General features: G+C 35.6%; 1 protein-coding gene and 1 pseudogene across 4 annotated transcripts in view; both read right to left on the minus strand.

Moving 5' to 3' along the window:
• Window positions 1–1,296: 1,296 nt before the first annotated feature.
• Window positions 1,297–1,788, minus strand: LOC104665017 (annotated as a pseudogene).
• A 288-nt stretch (window positions 1,789–2,076) lies between these two features.
• Window positions 2,077–21,888, minus strand: part of SMC4 (structural maintenance of chromosomes 4) — a 36,081-nt gene continuing 16,269 nt past the window's right edge. For 2 of the 4 annotated variants that reach the window (XM_010366710.2, XM_010366711.2), the window contains exons 10-24: window positions 21,422–21,586; window positions 19,890–20,123; window positions 18,260–18,445; window positions 16,903–17,064; window positions 14,489–14,714; window positions 14,302–14,381; window positions 13,042–13,194; window positions 11,869–11,995; window positions 7,883–8,072; window positions 6,077–6,221; window positions 5,617–5,790; window positions 5,021–5,203; window positions 4,373–4,605; window positions 3,729–3,912; window positions 2,077–3,298 (exon numbers count right to left, since the gene is read on the minus strand). In XM_010366710.2, coding sequence (XP_010365012.1) covers window positions 3,146–3,298; window positions 3,729–3,912; window positions 4,373–4,605; window positions 5,021–5,203; window positions 5,617–5,790; window positions 6,077–6,221; window positions 7,883–8,072; window positions 11,869–11,995; window positions 13,042–13,194; window positions 14,302–14,381; window positions 14,489–14,714; window positions 16,903–17,064; window positions 18,260–18,445; window positions 19,890–20,123; window positions 21,422–21,586 — 2,595 coding nt within the window. In that variant the 3' untranslated portion in view covers window positions 2,077–3,145. The remainder of the gene's footprint in view (window positions 3,299–3,728; window positions 3,913–4,372; window positions 4,606–5,020; window positions 5,204–5,616; window positions 5,791–6,076; window positions 6,222–7,882; window positions 8,073–11,868; window positions 11,996–13,041; window positions 13,195–14,301; window positions 14,382–14,488; window positions 14,715–16,902; window positions 17,065–18,259; window positions 18,446–19,889; window positions 20,124–21,421; window positions 21,587–21,888) is intronic. The other 2 variants (XM_010366712.2, XM_030928141.1) reach the window with 2 other exon arrangements.

Genomic DNA, 21,888 nt, shown 5'->3' on the forward strand with positions numbered 1-21,888 from the left:
CATTTTGTTAAGTATGCATAAATATAGTTGAATATATGAGTAACTGGTTCTTATACTGCTGTTTTGTATTTTTACCAGCAGGAAGATTGCAAAAGTTAATGTATATAAATCTTGAAATATTTCTAAGTTTTATGTATAATAAAATACATATTTTAATAAACACCTTTTGATATTTTATTTGCACTGTCTTAATGAGACTTCCAAACTCAGGAATGGTAGCTATGGGATTTTCACATGGGTTCTGGGTACTTCTATTCTTTGAAACTTAGTACTGCAGGCTGGGTGCGGTGGCTCACGCCTGTAGTCCAGCACTTTGGGAGGCCGAGGCAGGCAGATCACTTGAGGCCAGGAGTTTGAGACCAGCTTGGCCAACATGGCAAAACCCCATCTCTACCCAGAATACAAAAATTAGCTGGGCACTGTGGTGTGCACCTGTAGTCCCAGCTACTCGTGGCTGAGGCACTTGAATCGCTTGAACCCATGAGACGGGGTTGTAGTGAACCAAGATCTTGCCACAGCACTCCACCCTGGGTGATGGAGTGAAACTCAAAAAATCTGAGCTCTACTGCATTGGTTATTAAAACAATAAAGTATTAAATTCTATTCTCCCACCAAATGAAAACACTTGAGATTATCATTATAGCATTTTAAACTTACTTTTCCCTTATATACTTTTTTTTTTATTGAAAAAAATTTTAGAAAATGGCAGTTAATAAAAGGCACAAACAAATCAACAGGGACATACTAGTGGAAAACACAGTATAAAACTAAAATGCCATTGGCTTCTTTAACTGGTTAAAAGCACAAAATGTAACAGGCAGAAAGTCTTTCAAACAAATTGAAAAGCTATGTGTTTAAATTCTCCCCAAATCAGATACATACACACCCACAGTGTGTGAAGGAATGCTGTCATACACAAGAAGTTATATCCTGAATTCTTCAAGAAAACATATATTGAAATAGGAATTAACAGAGTCAGCAACAGATTAATAATTAAAATTGAGTCTTAAAATGCTACATGGCCCAAAGCTATACTATATAAAGTACTGCTAGGTACAAAAGAAAATGTACAGCTTTTAGCAAAACTGCTTTCTCAGAAAAGCAAATTAAAATAATGCAATCAGCAGATCAAGGAGACTATAGCTAGACATCAGAGCTACAACTTCTCATATCTGTGTCAGAAAATCCTATTTATCCAGAATAGACTAAAATTTCAGGACAAAACAGGGACTTAACATTTCTTACTTTACCTGGTTTTTATCTCCCCCACCCCCCAAGCCAGTAATTCAGTAAGATCCAGCAGAAAGAGGGCTACTTTTAGAATTCGCTATTTTACTTTTCTTTCTGTGGTGAGACTGTCATGGAGCCTGGATATTTCAGGCTCATACGCATCCATGACCAGTGTCCCACTGTGGTCAAAAAACTTAGCAATGGACTTAGTGAACTCGGCTTCCCGCTGCTGCTTTGTTCTACCACTGATGAAGGTCGGCCTCAAGGTGTATTTGTTATCAAACCTTTTAAGATGAGGACAGCTGCCAAATATCATCAGGGTCCATTCCTATAGGATCTTTCCTGTGGGCCACGAGAAAGATGCTCTTCTCCTTATATGGGGTATAAATGGTCAGAATCCCCATCATGACAACATAGGCTACGACGCACAAAGCCAAGACGGGTTTGGACTCTGGAAAGGGGTGCATACAATTCCAAATGAAAGCCAGTATGGCAAAGAAACAGGATTGTACAGATGGTGAGGCGACCATCAATTAGACCCAAGTTCTCCACATATTCCTATTTTTCCAGAAGTACTTTTTTGGCAGAATCATCCAAAGTTTTTCACAGCTGATCCATCTCACTTGTCAATTTTTACAGGCTTATCATCTATCTTCCACTTATCCAACAAGCCGCTACGGCCACTGCCTGTCGCGCAGTTGGAACCACCGCCAGCCCCACTATTGCCTCCGAGACCACTGCTTCTCCTGCCCTGTGCAGGTCCGCCGCCATTTTGTCCACCTCTGCGTCTCCCCCTTATATATTCTTGATTTCGAACAGGTTACCATACTTGAATTTCAGATCTTGCTTTATTTAAAAGTCCATGAATGCGTTTACATTTTTACAGTTACATTATGATACAAACTGTTGGATTTTTTAAATATCTAAAACAGCCCACTGAAGAAAGAATTAACTCTTAATTCCTTAGGATAAATACCCAGAAATTTAATAGCTAGGGCAGACTTCTAATTCAATATCGAAATTCCTTCCAAAAACCAAGTGGTTGCCAACTTACGTCCAGTAACATTAAACATTCTTGAACCAATAGTATAAAAATACCCTGACAATTTTATAGGCAAACATTACTCAAGATATCTTATTAACCATTTATTACTAAAGTAACCCCAAATACAGATGCTTAACAGTGGGGCTACATCCTGGTAAACCTATCAAGTTGAAACTACCAAGTTGAAATGCATTTAGTACCCTGATAAATGTTATCATAAAGTTGAAAATTTGTAGATGGAACCAGTGTAAGTCAGGGGCCATCTTCATACTCATGAAGCAACTACAGTGGGATATTTTTCAACTTACAAGATAGCCTAGGCTTGTTGAGACACTGTCTTAATTTACTGGCTCTCTTGTAATTAAGTCATAAATGGTCAAACATCAAATTCTAGAAAAGCATATATTTAAATTCTCATCACTGTAATTCAGAATGACTGGTTTACAAAAATATGTTCCTAGTATTTGGTTAATAACTGTGGTGATTGTCTAAACTGGCAAGCTAAGTGGAATGCCTTAAAGAATCTATCATCCAGTATAGGTAAATCAAAGGCTCACGAAGGTATGCTGAGCCTTGATAGCACAACCTAGTTCAGGACTTTGCCTCAACTAACATACTTTTTACTTTGGCAAGTTACCTGACCCTCCAGGTATCTAATTTTTCTCGATAGTCTGCTACTTACAAGATTGTCATATTTTTGTAATCTAGAAGCAATTATAGAGAATTTTTTTTAGACTTAACTGCATAAAATAGAAACCAGTTTCATGATCTAGTTTAAGGAGTATTTTATACAACTCATAATCCTTTACAAATAGAAAAAAAATCAGTAATACACTGAATCAACTTGAAGAATCTTCAGTATAAACAAGTTCAACAAAGTCCCTTAGATGCAATTTCTTTTGGATTTACAGCAACACTTTTTGTTATGTTGTATGTCTTGTAAATTCCAATAAGTCTATCCGAAATCTCAAACATATTATTTCGAAGAGAAATTATTATGAACTGTGCATTTTTTGTTTGTTCCTAAAGAGAAAGAAGGAAAAGTCAAACATTAATAACAGGTAAATCACACAAACATGTAACCTCAAATATTTTTTGGACAATAAACATTGCATGGATAACATGTAAAGGAATGATGGCAGGAATAATTCATAACAGTATTTCCGTGTGAAAGGAATTTGGTTATTTTGACTTCTAATGGAAAAGATCTAGGAAGATGACCTAGGATTCTAGCTGTGATTCTGCTAATTTGCATTTTTAAATTTATATTTTATTCCTCCAAAATGTAAGTATTTGGTTCAAATAAAAAATAATTTGGTCTCTACTGATACCAGAGGAGATGGAGTTAGACGATAAAGAAAAAGCTCAATAGTAAGAAATGAATAATTCCACGTGCAGTGTTTAGGATACCCCTAAAAGTTTCTGGAATGAAAATCCCGAAATGATTACTTACATATATATAAAATGCAACAATGGACACATTTTTAAAATCAAGGGCTGCATCAATCTCATCCATGAAGTAAAGGGGAGTGGGCTTGTAGTGGTGAAGAGCAAATACTAAAGCCAATGAACTAAGTGTTTTCTCTCCTCCTGAAAGGTTGAAGATCTTTTTCCAACTTTTCTTAGGTGGTCGAACACTGATGATTAAGAAAATCATAGTCAAATTACTTGTAAAGCTAAAGTTAAGACCTTGTGATTTGTTTTCCATAATTGACTTCTACTGTCTTTCTCTTAGGAATCTGTAATTTACTTTTCACAAATATGAACTCTTCTGTTATTTTATAAAAACGTTATTGGAAGATGAATACACAGAAACACATACCAAAATTTTAAGATTTAAAGAGCAAGCTAAGTAGTATACTTCTTGCTATTCTTTCTCCTTATACAACTCCAAATACAGTTTCTCATTCCAAAAATGCCTTGAAAATTTAAGAAAAGATGAACTAGACAAATATTTTGTAAATACTGGAGGGCTGCCCCTGTAAACTGCAAGCATAAATAGCATGTAAGCAAATTAATATTTACTAGTAAATTGAGTTTGGAGAATATGCAGAAAAAGGTTAACAGTGGTATTATAAACTCAGCATAATTACACACCTGAACATGATTCCTTCAGAGAAAGGATCCAAGCTGTCTACAAGCTCCAGTTCAGCGTCCCCTCCCAAAGTAAGCATTTGGTAATTTTCCTTTAATTTATTTGTTATTATATAAAAACCGGCCATAAATTCATTAAGCCTTTGTTTCCGAAGATCTTCATATGCCTGTCTAAAATTGTCTCTTTCGTAAGTAATTCTGTCCAATTCTGCTACCCGTTGCAAATACAATTCTTCCTGTGAAAAGATTATGATAGGAAAAAATCTATTCAGATAAATTTGATATGATTAGCACTGTTAATTATTATTATTTTGTTTTGAGACGTAGTCTCGCCCTGACGCCCCGGCTGGACTGGAGTGCAACGATATGATCTCGGCTCACTGCAACCTCCGCCTCCCAGGTTCAAGCGATTCTCCTCCCTCAGCCTCCCAAGTAGCTGGGATTACAGGCACGTGCCACCACGCCCCGCTACTTTTTTGTATCTTTAACAGAGATAGGGTTTCACTATGTTGGCCTCGCTGGTCTCAAACTCCTGATCTCGTGATCCACCCCGCCTGGCCAACAGCATTAATTATACAAAACTAAAGGTCAGAATTTAGGCTAAGGACTAAAAAGAATTTCAACTAGTATACATAAACAGTTCATTCATACCTTCTTTTTATACTCTGCAATGGCACCGAGGTTTGGTTTCATTTCATGACACCGGGCTTCCAAAAGTGCAATTTGATTTGTTATAGAATCTGGATTCTTGATTGCTTCAAGATCCTCTGGGCTTAGAACTGAAATCTCTTCAATAGGATTATCTTCTATAGGATGCAGTGATATTTTTGAAATCTAAAAGTTCAATTTAGGGGAGAGTTAGAGAAGGCATAATACCACAATTCATTGTTTTAAAAAAATAGTATGACAAATTACACAGTTATGAAAACAGGAGTTGTGACTGATTTGTGTATCAATTATTTTTCAAAGGACTTCAAGAAATAGTTGTAACACTCAAAAGTGTTCATGTAATCTTTTCTTAAATGTCCAGATCAGCCTTAGGTTTCAGTTGTCTAATTCTAACCATTACTTACACTTTTCTGTCTATAACAATATGTCCCCATAAACCTGAGACGTGATCACAGAATTAAAAATCACAATGTAGCTCACAAAATTTAAGAACCCCAACCCCCCAAAACAATCCTCCCTAAACCCACTTTTTTCATAAAGAATACATTAAAAATTAAACTAAATGGTAACAATCTCACCTCTTTGTGCCAATATTTTATTTTAGAATTATGTTCAGCAATGTGACCATCTATTTGTTCAAGTTTCAACTTAATACTAAGTGCATCTTTTTGAAGAGCATGTTCATTTTCTTGAATAACTTTTAATTCTTGAAGCAGATCGCGATGTTCTTTCTGGATCTCTGGTAAGGATTCCTAAACACCGAAAAGAACTGCTAGATAGAATCTTCCCAAACAGAGCCATCATTTTCACATTACAAAGATGAAGGAATTACCAGTCTCTCCTTGCCCCTTCCATTTAAAAATAATATAAGCATTTAAATTCACAAATTACAGTATTCTTATTGTACAAATACAAATTGATAGTTACAAAACTTTAAATCTATGAGTGCTTACTACATTCTAGGCACTGTCACATATCCAGCTCTTTAAATTGGTTCCAGTATCATCCTATCTCCTCTTAATAGAAAGCAACTCTTACCTCTGCAGCATTTGTATTCTTTACGACCTCTGCTGCTTTGTCCTCAAGACTTTTCAGCTCTGCTGTTAGGTCATCCACCTCTTTCTCGGTATCTTTTATTTCTTTCTCTGTACGCAAGACAGAGTCTTGTGCCTTTTGAAGGTTTCTAAAGAAGCAAAATGATGCATCAAAAATGCGGTAACATGATTTGTTATTGTTTCTGAAAACCTACTAAAGAACTTTTAATGAGATTTAATGTGACATTTTTAGTATTCATAGATTTTTAAGTTTATGATTCTCTAAACCATCCTTAAATCGGTTTTTGTAGGTTTATACAAACACTTGTGGGATGAGCTGTATATTTTTAATTAAAAATATACAATATAAGCTGCTTGTATCATCTAACTTTAGATTGATGCAACACTGTCCATTAGATTATCAAACTGTCATTGCAACAAGTACTTCCAAAAAAGCAAGGCACCACTTCTCCCTTATTACCTCCTTATCTCTGAGCAAAACATTCTGGATTAATTTAACCAGATCATCAATATGCAATCAATTTGTTAGAATTTTTTCTAAAAAAATAAAAGGCTATTTAAATTTCCATATTTTATATACATACCTAGCTTTATTTTAGACATACTTCAATAAATACTCTAAACAAATTAAGGCTGGGCACGGTGGCTCATGCCTGCAATCCCAGCACTTTGGGAGGCCGAGGCAGGCGGACCATGAGGTCAGGAGTACAGGACTAGCCTGACCAACATGGTGAAGCCCTGTCTCTACTAAAAATACAAACATTAGCTGGGCCTGGTAGCGTGTACCTGTAATCCCAGCTACTTGGGAGGCTGAGGCAGGAGAATCGCTTGAACCTGGGAGGCGGAGGTTGCAGTGAGCTGAGATCGTGCCACTGCACTCCAGCTTGGATGGCAGAGAGAGACTATCTCACAAATAAATAAATGATCTAGAAGTAGATAAACCTTTTTTTTTGTAAGGACAATGAAATCTTTTAGGTATTTACAAATTCAAGGTGGCTGGGTGCAGTGGCTCATGCCCGTAATCTCAGCACTTTGGGTGGCCAAGGCAAGAGGATTGCTTCAGCCCAGGAGTTTAAGACCTGCCTGGGAAACACGGCAAAACTCTGTCTCTACAAAAAAAATACAAAAATTAGCTGGGAAACATGACAAAACTCTGTCTCTACAAAAAAATACAAAAATTAGCTGGGAAACATGGCAAAACTGTCTCTACAAAAAAATATAAAAACTAGCTGGGTGTCATGGCGCATTCCTGTAGTCCCAGCTACTCAGGACGTTGAGGTGGGAGGATTGCCTGAGCCTGGGAGATTGAGGCTGCCGTGAGCCCTGACTGTGCCACTGCACTCCAACCTGGGCTACAGAGCAAGACTCTGTATCAAAAAATAAAAATATAAAATAAAATGTAAGTTACTAAGAGAATTTTGCTAGGTGATCCCATTTTTACCTCTTTTACTTATTCTTTTAAGACCTATATCTATTTCAATTAAGGACCAACTACTCCCTCCCCGAGACCAGAGAAACAAAACTGATTTCTATGCCCTCACAACAACTGGGGGGTTCCAGTCTACCTGTACTTTCCTATGGCATACTTGTTTACCAGCCTTTTTAATTGGCCATAGGATAAATGTTCATTATAGGTTTTCCATCATGAAAGTCCTATTAGGTAATGTGTCAGACAGGTTCAATAAGTTAACAGTAAGACAAACATTTCATGGAACATTACATAGTAACCCCCTTTCCAATGTGAAGGTGGGGAAAGGGAAAACAGGTTAGGGTAACATGCATACTCTACCTGTCAGCAGTCTTGATTGCTACTTGGGCTTTAGTAATAGCAGAAGCACATTCATCTAATTGCTTATTTATTTTATCAAGTTTGTCTTGTTGGGCCTTGAGTTTATGATTATTGATTTCTACGATGATATTGTGTAAGCGTTTAACCTCAGCTTCTACTTTACCAGCTTTCTCAGCCACAGCATCATATTCTGAAATTAAAAAATAATCTAATTTGTGTTTCTATGTTAATGAACATCATTTGTTAGATGTACATTTCTTCAGTTGCTATGACTTAACATGAGGCATTAAAACAAATTTTAGGCATATGGGAAAAAGCACCTTAAAAAAACGATTTCCTGTATCAAAACAAATGGTGTTATAAAAATATACAAGGTTAAACACTAATTCAGCTGTACACACACCATTTCTTAATGGCTTCATGTTCTCGGCTTCTTTTAAAGTATCTTTACAACTTTTTCTTAGGGCATTTCCTTGACTACTGAATTCCTAATGATTTTTAGCTTTAGATACACTATGTGCCTAACTCAATATTATCTTGCCACAGTGAAGTAACTGTGGTTATTTTCTTCTGCTAACATAACTTCGTAGTTCTCCACATTAAAACAAAGTGGAGGATATAAGATGAATTAGCATTTCTTCCTGTGACAACGAAGAGTAAAAGTTAACATTTCCCAGATTCCCCTGTAGCTAGGGTTTAGAGGTAATTTAGGTCAATTCAATCAAAAGTACTTGCATAATTTGGAAGGCATAAACAAATTGGACATGTTTCTTCTGGCAAGCAGTCACACAGAAGTCTGGATTTTCTATAATGAAGTTAGAGGTTCTGCTGTCCAGTCAATAGCTTTGTGAATATTAACAGGCAGTGGCACTGACTTTGATGGTATGGATTATAGTAGGTACAATGTACTGCTACTGTTGGCAGTTGTAGTGGCATCTTCCAAATTTGAGAGATTGCTTTCCAAATGTGGAGGAGACAGTAGCTTCTTTGATGGTTCTGCAGAGCAGCTCTGGAAATTATTCTTGAAATGTTAAATCTAGAAACTCTCTTTAGACATCGCAGTGACTCTGTAAACACTGTATTACCCTGTCCCTCCCCCACCACACCCACCCACCACACACATCCTATTTATGCTAGCCATACTGAATTCTGTTCTCCACACTTGAATCTGAATCACTATACAATACAGGAAGAATGAAAAGGTAGCAAAAAGATGGGAAATTCAAGCTATCAAGAATACAAGAAAGGCAATAAAAAATGCTGAGATAACTGGTGGAGATTCCCATAAAGCTTCTATGGGTATTAGGCACAGGAGGAGGGAAGTAGGATTTGCTGAGACAAGGATTGGACAGATATAACTACTGCTTCCTTCGTCTTTGCTCTCCTGTTAGGCAGATGTTGGAATTTCAAGAGCTCCCAAATCTCTTAACTTCCTGCTTCTTTATCTTTTTGTACTATGTTATCAGACAACTCTTTAGCCTGATCTTTTAGCCCATCTATTGAGTTTAATTCCAGTATCTCTATTTCTCAAATATCTGAAATTACCATTTGGCTCTAAAAAAAACAAAAACCCCCACTACTTTTTTGGGGAGGCTTATGGATGGCTCCTTACTTTCCTAAGAATATTAAACATATACATTTAAAAGTCCTACATATTGCTAACACTAGTAATTACTTCTTTCAGGTCTAAGTTACATTTGTTGACAGGATTAACTTGTTCATAGTAATAATGTTCTTTGTGGCTGAAATTCTAATAGGCTGCCTGTGTGCTTGGCTCACTTGTAGGGTAGAACACCAGTTGCTGTGGGAGCCATCAGCACCCCCATGATGATTGGGGGATACCTCAGGCATGCAGTTGAGAAGGCTTCTATCCCTGAATCTCCTTTCAAAAAGAAATTCTACAGAGCACTTTCTTGTTTTCAAGTACCTGCAGTGCATTTCTTAATACCTACAGCAGTATGTCTACTAGAATTAGAAAAGCTGTGGCACATATAGCTGACAATTCTGACATCACTATTCTATATTTAACTATTTATTTATTTATTTTTGAGACGAAGTCTCGCTCTATGGCTCAGGCTGGAGTGCAGTGGTGCAATCGCAGCTCACTGCAACCTCCACCTCCCAGGTTCAAGCCATTCTCCTGGTTCAGCTTGCCATGTACTGGTATTATAAGCGTGTGCCACCATATCCTGCTTTTGTGTGTGTGTGTATTTTTAGAAGAGACAGGGTTTCACCATGTTGGCCAGGCTGGTCTCAAACTCCTGACCTCAAGTGATACGCCCGCCTCGGCCTCCCCAAGTGCTGGGATTACAGGTGTGAGCCACCATGCGCAGTCCAATTTATCTTAAATATAAAATGTTTGCACAGATTTAGATATAATGATTTACTGTAGCCTTTATTTAAAAATATGAATATGTTCAAGAGTTGAAAAGAAAATATTTAATCTTAAAGATATGCTTGCACGAATGGGTCCTCCACATCAGATATTAACAGAGTCTCCTGATAATATACGGCATTTCTATGAGAGGAGATATACAGAGCTCCTAATAAAGTCAAGAATTCCTTTACAAATAAGTATGAAACACATACAGACTCTTGCAGTCTCTCCATGAAAATGTTGCCATTAATAGCACAGATATACATTTTGGCTTCTCAACTGACCGTTAGGTACCATCAGAGCCATTGTTGTGGGTGCTTGTAGGGAAAGTGCAGTGTGGTTGAAGGCCCCAGAGAATCTGGGTTCCTCCATCCTTTATTCCAGCCACAATGGCTTGTGTTCCCAGCATACTCCTGCTTCAACCTTTGTATTTGCTCCTTTATGCTCTTCTTGGAATGCTTTTCTCTCAAACATACACAGGTTAGCACTCACACTTTCTTTGGGCCTCCACTTAAATATGTGCCATCTTACATGTGTGCTCCCTGGAAAGAGACTTTATTTTTGTTTACTGCTCTATCAATAGAAGCTAAAACAAAGCCTGGTCAGTAGCAGGTACTATTTAAGTGAGGGCCTGAATATTAGAAATGCAGATAGACACAGACACAGACACACACACAAATTAATATGAGTATAAATGAACATTTGATATGCATTGTGGAAATGTGTCAACATTTAAAAATCTTTTTCTTTGGGAAGAAAATCCCCTCATTTTTGGAGCAGTTGAATAACTGCTCCAACTCCACTCTCATTAGTTTTTTGGGATGGTTAATCGGTATTGTCTTCCTTGGCTCACGAAGCAAACTAACAGGGATCCGTCTTAAGAATAAAAATGAAGCTTGCTGTGTTTGCTGGAGTCACTAGCTAAGATTGTGTAAACCTGGAATGGGACTGTGGCATAATTCACCATCCCTTCTCAGTAAGATGCACATCTATGTTTGATTGAAGCCAACATGGAAGGAGAAGCACAGCTGCTCAAGTGCGTGATCAGGGGATTTCAATTAAGACTACAGAGCCAATTCTGTCTATGAATTCCTTTTCCTGCCTAAAGATTCTACTTTGGTAGAACATTTACACGTATATATATGTGCACAAGAAGTTATGAATGAAAAAAAATACAACTATACATTGTTTTTCTTTGAGTGCATACCACTTATTCCTTGTGTTATTTGAGTGATTTAGTTTTTCTAAATCTATAACCACGATCTTGAAGGGGTTTTGGAATGATTAGGGCCAAAGTATACAAAGTATGACATTAAAAACATGGGCTCAAAAATCAGACTATATCACCTATTCCTATACCACCACGTACTGTGTGACCTTAGGCAAATTATATATGTATACACACACACACACACACACACACACACACCACTGTGCCTCAGTTTCCTTATTTGTCAAATGAGACTTAACAGCACTTACTTTATAACAGCATAAAAGAGTGCAATGACTTGCATATACTTAGCTTCTATTATTATTCCACTGCTTCTTAAGTATTGCAAGCTTTAAAAACCTGTTTTTGTTTTCAAAAAAGGTCTATCTTTAAACATACCTGTTTTGAAAGCACTAACGTTTTCTTCTAGCAATTTCTGCTTTTCTTTGTCAGGGGCTGTAGCAAGTACATTGGCTTCAAGTTCCTTAACTTGGACATTCAAATATTCTTCTTGCTCTATTAAACGCTACAAAAAAGTTTTAACATTTAAGGTCAATATTTTAACATTTGCTGTAAACATTGTTAATTTTTAAAAAGGGCACTTAAAATCTTCAAGAAAAAGACACACACTAATAGGAAAAGGGAAGACATGCGCCACTGATGTAAAAAATGAAAATGGCCAACAAAAACAAAATGTGTAAGCTCATTATAAAGACAAGTTAAAATGCCACATTTCTGTTTACAAGATAGCAAACTTATTTAGACCACCCTAGTGTTCAAAGACTTGGAAAAATAATTATTTGAATATGCTGTTAGTAGTGCATAAATTATAACTTCTGAAAACAATCTGGCATTAAGCAACAAATGCCTTAAACGTTGTACACATATGGTCTAATACTTGTAATTTTTGAAATCTAAGGAAATAACTGAATGAATCAAGGTATACCTACAAGGATTTTTTTTTTTTAACATAGCCGTGTACATAATACAAAAAAAAAACTGTCAATTATGGTATAAACAAAATGCTCTAAAGCAATTAAAAACAAAGTACATTTATACTGGCTTGAGAAGAAAACCATATTTTATTAAGAAAAGTTAGTATGACATTAAAAAAACCATATGCACACTTTATATATACATATCTACCACATATATAAATATATTATATGCAAACGGTATTAAAGTTGAAAGAACATGCGTCAAAATTGAAGGTGATCATTTGGGTATTTTCTGGAAACTTAAAATAAAAAAAGAAGTGGGAGTGCATTGTTTTTTCATAATTAAAAAACATTCCACTTTGAAAAGAATAAAGGGCCATATAGTTGTTAAGGAAAGTAATGTTTCTATGGAGTACAAATGGAAAACAGGAATAGCTGTGGTTGGGGCAACATTTTGACAGGGCATTATCTACTAGTACTCAGTGAAACAAAATCATCAAGAGTTACATCTGCCTATAGATCCTCCCTCCTCCCTCCCTTATATATTTTATAAATTGTAAGCAAATAGCAAAATGGTTCTGATAAATTCCTGCTGAATCCCAAATAGTTTCAGTACACACACACATGCACATACCTGGATGCTTGCAGTAAATTTTTCTAGCGTGTTCCTCATTTCTCGTTCACTATGCCGTAACTTAACTACTCTTTCTTCAAGTTGTACTTTCTGTTCTTGGATTTGCATTGCTTTTTTAGAGTCGTTTTGCAACTGTGATTCCATTTTGTTTACCTACAAAGAAAGTTTTAAAAACTTTTAAAAGCTATTAAAAAAAGTTTTCTCTAAGAGCCATTTCAGATTGACAGAAAAGTCAACTTACGAAGAAAACTAAAACTTCTGTCGCTCAGGCTGGAGTGCAATGGTGGTCTTAGTTCACTGCAACCTCCGCCTCCTAGGTTCAAGTGATTCTCCTGCCTCAGCCTCCCAAGTAGCTGGGACTACTGGTGCATCCACCACACCCAGCTAATTTTTGTATTTTTAGTAGCGACGGGATTTCAATATGTTGGCCAGGCCGGTCTTGAACTCCTGACCTTGTGATCCGACTGCCTTGGCCTCCCCAAGTGCTGGGATTACAGGTGTGAGCCACCATGCCCGGTCTAAAACTTCTGATTTTAAAGACTAGAACAAAATCAAACCACCCGTTCCAATCCCAATCTTAAAGTTCAGGAGATGGTCAAGTAATTTCTTGATCAAATAATAAGATGGAAAGGTAACAGTGTTGTACAGTCACCTATTACTTCAATGAAGGTACAGCATTCAAATACTTAAGTGAAAGGATATAAACTCGTATTTTCAAAATATGGGAGGAAAAAATCAAAGCACAACACTTTGGGAAAAGGTATTCAGGCTATCAACATGTTTTTCAGAAGGAAAAAAGTATAAAATATGGGAGAAGGTATTCAGGCTATCTAGGAACATATTTTTGAGGAGGAAAAAAGTATAAAATACTTTGAAGTAAAGTTGAGATTTGCATCAAGAAGTCTTTGCTTATAATTATTTTGAAACAAAAAATTATGTAATATAGCAATAATGCAAAAAAAACCCAATAAGTTAAATATAAAACAGAAATAATTATGTTAGTTATGGAATATCTGTATGATCCAAATGTACTAATTAAAAAATTTTGAGCATATAGTTTCTAATTAATATTTTGTTTTCTAAAACTTTAAAGGGTTTTACATAAAAAACCCCTAGTTATTTACAGAAAATTCAGTCTATTAAAGTTTGAGTACACCATACTTAAAATGGCCAAATTTTGTAGTATGTATGTACTTCAGTAAAGCTATCAAAAAAAAAAAAAAAAAAAAAAAGTGTGGCTACAATTTCAGATATGCTGACCTCTTCTTCAGAGATTTCAGTGACAAGTGAGGAACCCATTCTTCCTTTCATTACTTTGCTTCCACCGCCAGTCATTGTACCTGAAAAATAGGGGTGAGAAGTCAGTTTCAGATGTCTCCCCAACAAGATTAAAGTCAATGCTGGCAGAAAAAAAAAACAAGAAACAAAGAAACAAAAACACTATTACCTGACTGTTCTATGATTTGTCCCTGTAAAGTTACCACTCTCCACCTTCTATCTTTTTGATACGCTACTCTTGTGGCTTGATCCAAGTTGTCAGCTACTAAGGTATCTCGTAAAGCAAAATAAAAAGCCTGGCGAATTTTCTCATCTTTTACTTTTACTAAATCAAATAAACGAGGAGTATTTTCAGGAGTTTGAATTTTGGTCATCTTTTTCGCCCATACAGCCATCTACAAGTGAAAAACAAAACAAAACAAAAAAAAACACACTAACAAGAAAGAAAACTCAGAAAAAAAACCCATAGGAATAAATTTAACAGAAGAAACAAGAATTGTACACAAAAGGTTATAAAATTAGATCTAAATAAATGGAAGACATCCCATGTTTGTGGATCTAAAGATTTAATATTGTTAGGATGGCAATACTATCTGAAGTGATCTACAAATTCAGTACAACCTGTATCAAAATCCCAGTTACTTCCTCGCCTTTTTTTTGTGGCAATAATTGACCATCTGGATCTTAAAATTCATATATACAAATTCTGGGGACCCAGAACAGTCAAAATGATAAAGAACAAAATCAGAAGACTCAGACTTCCTGATTTTAAAACTTACTACAATGCTGTAATAATCAAGACAGTGTGCTATACCAGCACAAGTAATAAAATTGAAAGCCCAGAGATAAACCTTTACATTAATGGCTGGGTGGTTTCAACAAGGATGCCAAGAAAATTCAATGGGGTAAAGAATCTTTTCAACAAATGGTGCTGGAATAACTGGATAGCTGCATGGAAAGAGTAGTTTGATCCCTACTCTATATCACGTGAAAAATTAACTCAAAATAGATTAAAACCTAAATATAAAGCTAAAACTACAGAACTCTTAGAAGAAAACAAAGGAAGTAAATCACCATGACCTTGGATTAGGCAGTGTTTCTTGGGTATAATACCCAAAACACAAGCAACCAAAGGAAAAAAAGATAAATTGTGCCTCAAAGGATACCATCAAGAAAGTAAAAATACAATCCAAGCAATGGGGTAAAATATCTGTAAAATCATATCTCACAAGAGATTTGTATTCAGAATAAAGAAATCCTACAATTCAACGGAGAAACCAATTAAAAAATGGGCAAAGGATTTGAACAAACATTTCTCCAAGGAAGATAAAAAATGGCCAAGGACATAAAAGGACTTTTACTATCATAAGTCATCAGGAAAATCCTAATCAAAACCATTAAATCCCACTTCATATTCACTGAGATGATTATAATCAAAAAGATGTACCATAACAAGTGTTAACGAGGATGTAAAGAAACTGGAACCCTTACACATGCTTGTGGGAAATGGTACATCCACTGTGGAAACAGTCTTGACAGTTCTTCAAAAAGTTAAACATAGAATTACTGTATGACCCAATGGTTCTACCCTAGGTATATACCCAAGAGAACTGATAATACATCTTCATTCAAAAACCTGTACACAAACGTTCATAGCAGAAGTATTGCCAAAGCAGCCAGAAAGTGAAAACACAAGTGTCCATCAACTGACAAATGGTTATACAAAATGATGTAACAGATACCATTTGGCAATAAAAGGGAACGAAGTACTGATACATGCTACAACACAGATGAACCTGAAAACTGCTAAGTAAATGTAGCTGTATAAGAAGGTCATATATCATATGATTCCATTTATATGTAGATAAATCTAGAGACAAAAAAGTAATTAGTGTTTGGAGGAGGTGAAGGGGTATAGGGAGTGACTGTTACTGTCTATGGGGTTTCTTTCTGGAGTGATAAAAAATATCCTGGAATCAGACAGCAGTCATGGTGAACAACACTGTGAATATACTAATACCCACCAAACTGCATACTTTAAAATGATTTTTTTTTTTTTGAGTCTGTCACCCAGACTGGAGTACAGTGGCGCAATCTAGGTTCACTGCAACCTCTACCTCCCAGGTTTAGGCAATTCTCCTGCCTCAGCCTCCCGAGTAGCTGAGATTACAGGCGCTCACCACCATGCCTAGCTAATTTTTGTATTTTTAGTAGAGATGGGGTTTTGCCATGTTGGCCAGGCTGGTCTCAAACTCCTGACCTCGTGATCCGCCTGCCTTGGCCTCCCAAAGTGCTGGGATTAAAGGCATAAGCCATCACACCCAGCCTAAAATAATAAAATTTATTGTAGATAAATTATCTCAATAAAGGTTTCCTTTTAACTCTGGAATGTACATTTCTTTAATGGAGGCACTGCAATATGTCAAACAAGTTTTTATAATCATATAACCGCAGAACATAAAATAATCCTCAAAACCCATCAGGTGTTCACTGAGTAACCATAAAGAAAAAGCTAGAATCCAAAGTGAAAAAACACTTAGCACTTAAAAATTCAATTATAGGTAGGTTATTATGAATACCTACCTTATCTAAACCTATAAAGGTTGCAACTCCAATATTTTGTCTTTTAAGGAAATTTACACATTCTTGGGCTGTATCAATAGAATCAACAACAATGTAGTCTAATGCATGACAACATGATGATATAGCCACATCGTACTTTTCATCAATGGCTCCTAAGTCCCCCTAATAATTAAGAGTGGGGGGAAAAAAGAGTTAGGCAAAAAGCACAGGACCATTTCATTCAACAAGTTTTAAAAAAGTTCTTTTAATTGAAAAACTTTATGTAGACATGGTTTTAAAGGGTACAAAAGGATACACAACAAAATACAAAATATATAGTTTATGAATATGCAGCTTGAATTTCTAATGAGCACGAAAGAACTGTTTTCATTTTATGAAAATGTGAAGCTATAAAACCTAAATGAACTATAAGCAAAATAACTCAGAAAACTCTGAATTTCTGAAAAACATCTAAAATTATGTAAATCCTGATGAAACACATTTATCTGTTCATCTATTACACAGCTATCTGGCAGTATTCACTGGTTTGGGCTTTCCTTGAGAGCAAATGAATAGGATCAAATTGTTTATCCTCAAGAAAATAAGATGGAAGTCCCCTGATAAAAGATGTAGAAGCAATCATGTTGGGTAATTTTTCATTTGCCCTTTTAAATCACTTTGTTCCCTTCTCCGAAAGGCTGACTTAAGGACTGCATCAACTGGCTCCTTTGACTCTCCAGCTTCAGCCAATATGAGATTTCAGTTAAGATTAGACGGCAGGAAATAGGTGGGGTTAAGGTATCGATTTTCCCCATTTCCTCTGAACCACAACTCCCTTCCCTTGAGGCTCAGAAACAGTAATGGCTACTGCTAGCCTTAGATTTTTAGATTATCCCTTGTTATATCCTTAAATGCTAGCCAAAACCTAAGTAAAATGGTGTGAAAACCCAAATATATCAACTTTTAAAAAATTTTTCATTTTTTAAAAAACAGAGTCTTGTTATACTGCCCAGGGTGGACTTGAACTCCTAGGCTCAAGTGATCCTTCTGCCTCTGCCTCTCCAACAGCTGGGACTACAGGCACACGCCATTGTGCCTGGCTAAATTCTTTCTTTTAAAAAAAAGGATAAAATGGTTTTAAGTTTGTGTGCCATTACTAATATTTTTCTTGACAGGTATGAAATAACTATTTATCTAAAGCTAAGTAAACAAAAAACTGTAAGGGCAAAATGTTTAAAAATAAATGTGCTTTAAAACAAAGAAAATGAATGTTATTTTATATACAGTGACACTTGAAATACAGTTGTTTAAGGCAAAAAAAGTTACACTTTCTTAAAAAAAAAAAAGTAAAGCCATGCCCCCCAAAAATCTACCTTACCAATCTTCCATATATTCCTGGAATCCTGCCAGATTTTTTTTCTTGAATTATTGCATCAAGAACTTTCCCCCTACTTCGATTCATTGCTAATGAGCTCTTTGCTTCTTCAACTTTTTGGAAGAGATCATGAATCAAACTTTTAAAGTTTATTTCTTCTTGTGTAAGTTTTTGAAGTTCTTTTTCTTTCTAAAAGTGAAAATAAAATGAAATCCAGAAGCATTAACTCCTAAATATGATCAGTCATTGCACTGAATTAGTTGTAATTTTTTAATAACATAAAGGAAAAAAAAAGACCAACAATAAAAACGTGAACCAAAACTGAGCAGCTGTATAGCGATTGCTGGTTTGGTTGTGGAAAATATGGATGGGTTTAAAAGGGGCATAAATTACTTGGGTCAATAAAAGAAAACATTAAGTGTAGTATTTTTCCAGGAGCAATTAGTTCATCCTGATAGAGAAAGTGTAGCTGGGGCTGTGAAAATCCCAGTTTGACACTACATAGTTATACGTAAGTGTGCCCTAATTCTTAAGCTCTGCCCCAATTAAAAGCAGACCCAGAAACAGGATCCAAATTATGAATGACTGGGCAGGACTATGGTTATGCTGTGCTTTATTTTAGCTGAATGGGGCTGGGGGGTGCTGGAAAAAAAGCACACCTCTGAAACCAAGGGGAGAAAGAGGACTGGATAGTTCTATTGCTATATAAAAATGCCAGGATCCCAACAAGGGAGGAACCACACAAATGCATACCTACAGCCTCTGAGTTTCTCAATCTCCAACTTAGCAGCAGCCATTTTTTGTAACTGGTATTCTCCTCCATCCACTAGATTTAAATTATGTCTATTACTTATTGCACTGGCATAAAGTTTAAACCAGGTTACTGACATAATTCATCCCCAAATACACGGATTCACCAGGAAGATAGAAGTAGTCACTGGATCTAACTTAATTTACATTTAAATTCTCCCTGGTCATGAAATTCCCTGATGACCAAATAGTATGCATTTACTAAAATGAAAAAGACTCATACTTATTTTCAGTATAATTACACTTCAAACAGAGTTTTTTTTTTTTTTTTTTTTTTTTTGACACCTTGCCTACTGAGGTTTTGGAGATCTTTGGAGATTTAAAGCTTATGAAATTCCTTAGACATCTAATTCACTCAAGGATGGGGGACAGGCACCCATGAGCTAAGCTACACATCTTGGTTAGTTTATAACATTTTGGAATGCCAGCAAAGAAACTACATCCATAAATTCAAAACCCAAAACACACTAAGATAGTTGTTCTATATTCATTATATAAATACATATACACTTATGTTTTTTATTTATCCTTAAATAAATTGTCTATACTTAAGATTTAAAGAAACACAAACTTTCTTTTGTTTAAATTATTTCCACAGTGGGGTGGTGGTGGTGATTTACTGTATGATGCTTCTGGGGATAATACAGTTTCTTGATAGTGCACATATGGAATACTGAAATGCTGACCTCATTCTTTTGAGATTATATAAAATGAAGAAAATTTATCACTAATCACCTTAGATGCTGAGATTAAAAACAACAAAAATGTATAAAGCTAAAGGTGATGAATGATGTTCTGACACAATAGAGAACCAAAGATTTACCTCCTTTAATTCTTGTTCACTTTGAGGGAGTTTTCCTTCTATATCTCTGATTGCAGCTTTCCTTTCTTTGAGAGTCTCAGAAGCTGCAATTAGAGCTTCCTTGGCCTTAGTTAATTGTGACACTGCAGTATTATGACAACTGAGATAGATATCAAGTTCTGACTGGGCTACATCCATCTTTGAACGTGCTTCATTTACCGATTTGCTGAAACCCATAAGTTCTTTCTCTCGACTCTGTTAAAATATGAGTTCATTAAATCTAGACAGATATTTATTTTCAAACCTACACTGAAATGAAACCACATATTTTACATTCAATTTAAGAAAGGAAATTCTACAAGCACAGTATATAGAAATAAAAAATTCTCACAAGTGGACTAGATTCAGTTTTTGCCTACTTGTCAATATTCACTGTACATAGTCTTTTCCCAACTGATTTCACAAGAGCTTTGTGAGGCAGATCATTATGCTGAGGAATAGACATTTGAGGCCTAGCTTTGTCATTAACATGGGGTTCAGGGCACATGAGTACTCAATATATATTAAATGAGCAAACAGTGAAAATCCACTAACCATAAAGTATCCCATCAAGAAAGCTACTGCATTATCCATTGACACTTTATCACACAGGTATTCTAACCTGCAAAGTTTTATAGTTTGACATTAGAACATGTCCATATTCCAAAGCAGACTCTATTAAGTGACACTTCATCACACAGGTATTCTAACCTGTGAAGTTTTATAGTTTGATATTAGAACATGTCAATATTCCAAAGCAGACTCTATTAAGTCCATGACTTTTTAATACAGTCAATTCAATTACCATTTTGCATTAACATATGTATTTAACATGCTTAGCATTGTCAAAAATGCTATGGTACATATAAACAAAGATAGATAATTTTATGCTTACTCTTGGGGTAGATAATACATATCAATGTGACAACTTCACGTTCTCTTTGTTTTATTAATAAAGTGCTAAAATTACAGCTAACGTTTATTTTCTTTCTTGGTACTTTATATATATTTATTCTTTATTTTCACAAAGTAGATATAATTCTTTCTCATTTTAAGGAAGACGACCTGGAGACATAACAACTGGCACAAGAACACAGACAGTAAGTGACTGACCTAGGATTTGAACCAAGAGCCACAGCTTTTAACTATTACACAAGAGCTATAGAAGCAAAAAGAAAGGAGACATTAATCTGTGCTTAGTGTGGCTCCAGGTTTTACAGGTGGCAACAAACTCTGATGATGATTCAACATGCCTAGGAGTGGCATATATAATAATCAAGGTACTGTATTTGACATCACATCTTCTGCTACTACTACAAATTATCAGTTAACTTTTTAAAAAACAGGACAGCAGGAATTAAAAGAATAGTCATCTAAGTCTAGGTTGACTAGTTTTAGGAATGTTGGACATTAAAAGTCCAAACTTACCAGTTCATGTTTCATATTTTTGAAAAAATCATCTTTAAGTTAAAAAAAAAAGGCCACCAAAATAAACACTGATAAAAAAATCTTACTTCTTTTTCTTTCTGAAGCCCTTGTGTTTCCTGTTTAAGGCTATCCATAACTTCCTTTAATTTTTTTTCTTCTTTCTCTTTTTCTTTCTCAAGGGCATTGTTTCTGGTTGTTGTTTCATTAATGACATTGTTACTCTTGGCAGGTATACTTTTAAATTCTTCAACCTGAGGTTATAAAACAAGTTATAGGAGTATACATCTTTATGCTACCCAATACTATCAATATTTAACTTATTAAAGGCATTTCTCAGTTCTTGTTTTCTTTATAATCAGAGTTAAATTAGCTAACTTTAACAAGTATTTTCCCGACTGTTCACGGAATTTCTAGATTCTTTCAATCTAATAGTAAAACTACTTCTACAAACACCTGACTTCTTATGAAGGAAAATTCTCTCTGGCAGGGCCTTAGGTCTGTCATCCTTCTCTCCTGATTTCAGGTTGTAACTATTCTTCTTTAGCTATAAATA

This window comes from Rhinopithecus roxellana, chromosome 1 (genome assembly GCF_007565055.1).
Source record: "Rhinopithecus roxellana isolate Shanxi Qingling chromosome 1, ASM756505v1, whole genome shotgun sequence".
In the NCBI taxonomy this organism is placed as follows: Eukaryota; Metazoa; Chordata; class Mammalia; order Primates; family Cercopithecidae; genus Rhinopithecus; species Rhinopithecus roxellana.